This window comes from Hetaerina americana, unplaced genomic scaffold, assembly GCF_022747635.1.
Source record: "Hetaerina americana unplaced genomic scaffold, ioHetAmer1.1.p SCAF_62, whole genome shotgun sequence".
NCBI classification, from domain to species: Eukaryota; Metazoa; Arthropoda; class Insecta; order Odonata; family Calopterygidae; genus Hetaerina; species Hetaerina americana.
In genome coordinates, this window is record NW_027287228.1 from 95,929 (window position 1) to 102,056 (window position 6,128).

The 6,128-nt window shown below is 39.3% G+C and overlaps 1 protein-coding gene across 1 annotated transcript; it reads right to left on the reverse strand.

Moving 5' to 3' along the window:
• Positions 1 to 3,505: 3,505 nt before the first annotated feature.
• Positions 3,506 to 4,169, reverse strand: ubl (Ubiquitin-like protein 5). Its single transcript, XM_071594486.1, has 2 exons — positions 3,883 to 4,169; positions 3,506 to 3,797 (listed from the first exon to the last, which is right to left on the reverse strand). Exons 1-2 carry the CDS (start codon positions 4,058 to 4,060, stop codon positions 3,754 to 3,756), a joined length of 222 nt encoding a protein of 73 aa, XP_071450587.1. The 5' UTR covers positions 4,061 to 4,169; the 3' UTR covers positions 3,506 to 3,753.
• Between the last annotated feature and the right edge of the window lie 1,959 nt (positions 4,170 to 6,128).

Below are 6,128 nucleotides of genomic sequence, written 5' to 3' on the forward strand. Positions count from 1 at the left end.
ATGGGCAAAACCACGAAAGAGACTCATGACATACAAGGTCACACCCAAAAGTGTTAGGACTGATTTTTTACAAGAATTTTATTGACGATAGCGACAGCATTACAGCGACTTAATAATCTTCAAAGTATGCTCCTTGAGCTGCTACACACTTAGTATAACTTAGCTCTCATTCCCCGTATGCCCGCTGGAAATTTTCTTTGGGGATGCCGTTGATGACCCTCGTCGAAGCCTCTTGAACGGCCTTTATCGAGTCAAAACGTCGTCCCTTGAGCTGTGTTTTCATCAGGGGGAAGAAGAAGAAGTCCGGTGGTGCCAGATCGGGAGAATCTGTCTGACGACGAGCGCGCCATGGCATGGCGCGTTGTCATGATGAAGCACCCAGCAGTTTGCGTGGCCAAATCCTGTGAAATAATGCGTTGGATGCAGACACAGACCCAACTGGTCTGCGATTTCTTCACTGGTTAAGCGTCGGTCTGTGTTCAGCAGTGTCCTCACTCTGTCCACATTCGTGTCGGTTCTTGCCGTCGACGGCCGTCCGGAGCGATGTTCGTCTTCAACGAGCTCCCTACCCTCTTTAAACAACTTGTGCCTTTCAAATACTGTGGAACAGCTTAAGGCAGTGTCCCCATAAGCCTGCTTGATGATATCGAGGGTCTCAGTTGCCGTCTTCCCGAGTTTCGCACAAAACTTCACGGAATATAATTTCAGATTCATTTTGTTTTTCGACGCGGACAAAAAACTTGCTTCACTAAAAACGGTGTCCTCACTCAACGACAGCCCGCAGGCGACTGAGGTTGCTGTCGGTCTGTTGCTAAGAGCCCCCTCCACCTTACCCTGCCAGGCAGACCCCCCTCCACCGCTCTGTTCGCGTCAGAGAAAATCAGTCCTACCACTTTTGGGTGCAACCCTGTACTCAAGGCAGCTTATGGCGATGATGCCATGGGTAGATCGGTCGGGTGTTTTTTAGAGGAACAAGTATTTTTGAGAGGGTAGAGAAGATGTTGAAGATGCCAAACGTTCAGGACACCTCTGAACCTAAAGACATAACAAAAATCTTGTGAGAGTGAAGGCTTTGTTGTATAGGGATCCATTAGATTAAGTGTTTGCATGGTTTCTGATGATCTTGGCATCCCTAAAAGTGATGTGCATAGACTTGTAGCCAAAACCATGAAAATGAGAAAGGTGTGTGGGGGAGTATAGTGCCGCAAGTGTTCTCAGACAAACAAAAGGAAACTCGCACGCGGATCTGCCGAGAACTTCTCGACCATGTGAGTAGTGAGGATCCAAATTTTAGACAATGCCCCACCAGACTTCTCCCTCTTCCCTTCGCCTCAAATCCGTGCTAAAAGGTAGTCAACGCGGCTCGGAGGAAGCGTTACAACAGGCCGTGGCGCATTCCAGAAGGCATATAAGGACCCACTGGCAGCACTGATTGGATGCACTACTTCGAAGACTCTTTATGTATCAATCTGACAATACTTTTTTTCAATTGGCTACAGTCCCGCTACTTTTGGTAATTCAGTAATTCATCTCCAATCCCTGCTTCACCTGGCTGGTTGGCCATGACTACAGTTACATCAACTGAATGACTTACGAGTCAAGCAAACATCAACAAACTTGAGCTTTAAGCTGTGATTAACCAGCTCACCGCTTTCCTCATCTTCACATTTACTTTCCTTCCCTCGTCGTAATTATAAAATACATGTTTCCAAGGAAAATAATGAACTTCTAGGGAATCTAACTCCACATTTCTTTCAAATTATCCAACTCTCCCTCACATGGGTAGTCAATCAAGGTTCTAGGTGATTAAATTCGGTGCATGTATGAATCAAGTATAAAGTACATGCATGCTTTATGAAAAGACACACACAAGTCAGAAGGATCAGCGAAATGGGAAAACAGACAGCATGAGGTTAACGGAAGACCAAATTAAAACGAGGTTATACCATGACGGCAGGAAGAGATTATTATTAGGTCAGGTGGAAAGAAAAAAATAGGTGCCTGATTGCTAATCATCAATAGTGACTTCCATAAGGGTAAAACAGAAGGGTTTCTTAACATCCTGTCATTAGCAACGGGTGCCATCTTAAGCCACTACAAACTATTTTTTGCATTATTGGGAGTAGAAATAATTTATTAGCCAGCTCTCAAGGGCACAAAAGACAACCTATTCTCATTTGCAATTTCGTTCAGTTGGAGGGATAGCAGAGACTTCACTATGACAGTTATATTACATATGCTTACTTTTAGTATTTTTCATTACAAAACTTTTGAATCACTCTCATTCTTCCTCAATCGAACCCATATTTCACCATTAGTTTTGAGATAGTTATCACTGCAATAGTTATCTGTAATTATCACTGCAATAGTTATCACTGCAATAGTTATAGCTTGAATTTAATTAATGGTTTCTGGCGTAACAGCTTGAATTTATTACAACATTTCTCTTTATATTCCAAAAATTTCACAATTTTTTCCCCAGCTCTCTATTAAACCGTGGTCATTTTTATAATGAGAGTATTTCTAAATTGGTAGGGGAAGAAAGTCAGCACGTAATGTTACTGCTCATTTAAAATACTTGATCGAATGTTAGTTGCGACAAGTCAACAGAAGTCACTTGGCGTACATGAATAGTTGTTAACACGAGAACCGAGACAAACATTTTAAAACAAATGTTATCATAATTTTTTCGGATATTTTGTGTACATTTTCTTCTACCACCTCATACCTCAAATATTCTTTTGATAAATACACATGCCATTCAAAAACATTATTTGAAATGAAAAAGAAAACTGAAGATATTAGTTGGAGTAAGGTAGTTCCATAATAATGCCATTAATAGAAGGAAATGTAGTACTAATACACAATATACGCAGCAGTACTTTTTCTGCTATTCAAATCGCTAACTCCTGTTATTTCCATTGCTATCACTGCAAATAATAAGACGCGTTTATTGGAGTTTAATCAATTCCAACCAATTATATTTAATAATTTCATAATATATACTTAGTGTTCTGATCATTAGAACAAGGCTGGCAGGTCCACTTCATTCTTCCAGGGAAGGAAAAACTACTAATGAAAACTGTCAATTTCGAGACAAAACTATATGAGACAGCACACGGATGTGGCAAAAAATTGTCGTGCGGGGCTCTAAAAGCATGCCATAAGATGACAATAATTTGATGTTTCCCTTAAAATTCGGCACATCATACTTATTCTGATTTATTTCCAATTATCTCCATCATAAATTTAAAAAATACACTAAGTATCATTCTACCAACCTTATTCTCCCTAAGGATGTGGATACTATGCTGGCAGTAATAGAATTATATTTGCAACATCGACATCATATGGCCATGTACTTGCCATCACGCTGCTGTTGTCGGGAATATAATGACTGTCCTATTTTTACAAATGGAAATACTCCTACAAGTAACGGTATAATAAAAATATAAACGAACTGGAGAACAATGGACATATTGATGTAAAAAATTAAAATATCACATTACATTACACTTGTTTAATTGAAAATTGGTTGACATTTACCATTATTTGTAGAAAAGAAATCAATATAACCCTTACAATCGAGTGCTAAAACGCAACCAAACGCCTTCTGAAATACACAATGTGCTCCTTGGTGACACAAGACCGCTCATTGAAATCAAGCATTTCCACCTCTTATCCAGAATTTTCACGAAATAATAATCAGGTCAGCAACAGAGTTTGACATTGACACATACAACTCGGCTGAATTCACTGATAATATAACTCCAAATTCATTCCATCATGAATTTCATCTGCAGTGGCATTAAGGGAAAGTGGAAGTCGACTGTAATTGGAATTAAACAAACGTGCATTTGTCATTGACGACGAAAAGGATACAATCTTGAAGTTTGATGTGATCCTTAAAGATGGTATACCACTTCTTCAGCACAATCTTTTCCCACCTGGTGCCAGTTTGAGCGGCAATGAGCTTTTTTAAATCGCCAATAGTATCATCTGGATTACATTTCACTCTCACTTTTTTCCCTAATCGGTCGTTGCAGGTGACCTCCAACATCTTCAGTGCGAAGTTTTCTCCACAGTTTGTACGCGTTTTCTCGGTTTTTCCAGTTTGGATATTCTAACCTATCTACCCACAGTTAGCCCAATAAACAATTGAGCTACGAAAATTTCACGTTCCAGTTTTCGGCGTCGCATGCGCTTCGTAGTAAGTGAATTCGTACGAATTAGGTTTTAGGCACGACAAATCTTTATTGAATGTTAGCAATTTCGACGTGTTCTCATGTTCAAGTACAATGATAATTATATGCTAAAACACCATGTTTTTAATATTTTAATAAATATATTATGTACTCATTTCATTGGTAATAATCTACAATTGAAATTAAATGTTAACCCCCTCATTATTGTTTTAATTATTAGAAAATAAGGAGTCTTGATTTTCCTTTTAACTTTTCCAAAAAAAATAACGCACCAGGAGGATCTGTGGTGAATTACAAATATAAATCGTTGAACCCTTTATAACTCTGGATGTTACATGATGAATATCAATACGAGGGTCGTTCATTAAGTCCTAACAAAAAAATAGAAAAACATCATTTCGGCTAGAAAAATTCTTTTCTATCGGCATAATCTCATTGTATCTCCATGCACTTTTCCCATCGTTTCTCCAAAATTTTAAGCCGTACAAAATGTAGAATATAGTCATATCCTCCTGAATCTATGAGCATTTTTCGTTCGTACCTACACCTTTTTTGGTGAATAAACTCAGTGTTCGTTTTGATTACATCATAGTCCTCTATCTACCTATCATTTCTTCCTACGTCTACCGTCGCATTCCAATCCCCCAAAACTATCAAATGTTTTCTTCCAAGAACACCCAAAATTATATTTATAACTGTATACCCTGTAAACTTCTTCCTCCAGATGATTTCTTGGTGGAAAGTAGACCTTAACAAAGATCAAGTTCATTCGTTAAGCTTTTACTTCTGCTAATAACATTCTATCAGTTACTTGCTCTACGTGAACTAAACTTCTTCCTACCTTTTTATCAATATTATTGCCACCCCCAGTGGCTTTCATCCCCTCCACTATATATTACTCAGCGACCATCACAACAGTAATCCCTGCTAATCCTGTCCACCTCACCTCAAATAGACCTGAAATATCTTTACTTCCTCTTCCCATCTCTCACTTTATATTCTTTAAATTCCAATTTATCTCAGCATCACCCTAACATTCCAAGTCCCTATTGTAACTAGTATGATCCGCTTCTGTTTTCTGGGGTACTGCTGTTACTTTGGTTTTGCAAGGATATGACAACTGCAGTAAACTTGCCTTAACCACTGCCGGGCATGAATAGGTTTGCCTTTAATTAATTTAAGCCCCATAGTTGCCAGGACTCATTGTCCCAATAGTGTCCATCATATCATTTTTGGGAATGATAATTGAGGTGACTTCCTCAATAGTGTTTTTTAGGGTGATCACTTAATGGCCACCCCACTAGGGTCCTTTGCAGCTGCCTCACCAAGTAACAGACTTCCTCTCGTCTGGCTCCTAACGTTTGACCTACCTGGCATGGCTGACTCTATCAGATACAATTAACATTTTTCCCTCCAGCACAGCTCTGGGTTGATCAGCCTACAACAAGCCCTTCTTCACCTCCTTGTATACTTCCTCCCTCCCTTCATCCCATCCAACATCCCTATCCTGCACCTGCCCTTTCCTCCTTTGCCTAACATTCTCCTCTCTATTACAGTCTTCAACATCCCACTGCCGATCAATATGCCCTTCATTCATTTTTCCCGCCTCCTTAGGATTTCTCCCAAAAAACCCCTCTCCTTGCCCACCGTACCTAGTCCTTCCTCATTTGTTTCCCTTATATTTCATGAGTTTAACTTCTATGCACAATATGAGAAACTCCCCAGGATGACTCTCCTCTTAACTCGGGGACATATGCTGCAGATGTAACTTCATTACCCAATTAAGTTAGAGCATCAAGTATGTAATTGTTTAAAATGTTGATGTATTAAAGTTTAAGACTTTTATTCCGTACGAATTTCTGAATTTAGGAAAGCTGATTTGGTAAGAAAAGGTTGTCTCATAATTAATGGCAGTGGTGAAAA

Excerpts from the sequence above, each read along its gene's own strand:
- ubl (XM_071594486.1), bottom strand. The coding sequence starts at position 4,060 with ATGTTGGAGGTCACCTGCAACGACCGATTAGGGAAAAAAGTGAGAGTG. Across the intron at positions 3,798-3,882 it reads TCACATCAAACTTCAAGATT|ATGAAATTCATGATGGAATG; the intron begins GTATCCTTTTCG and ends ATGCCACTGCAG.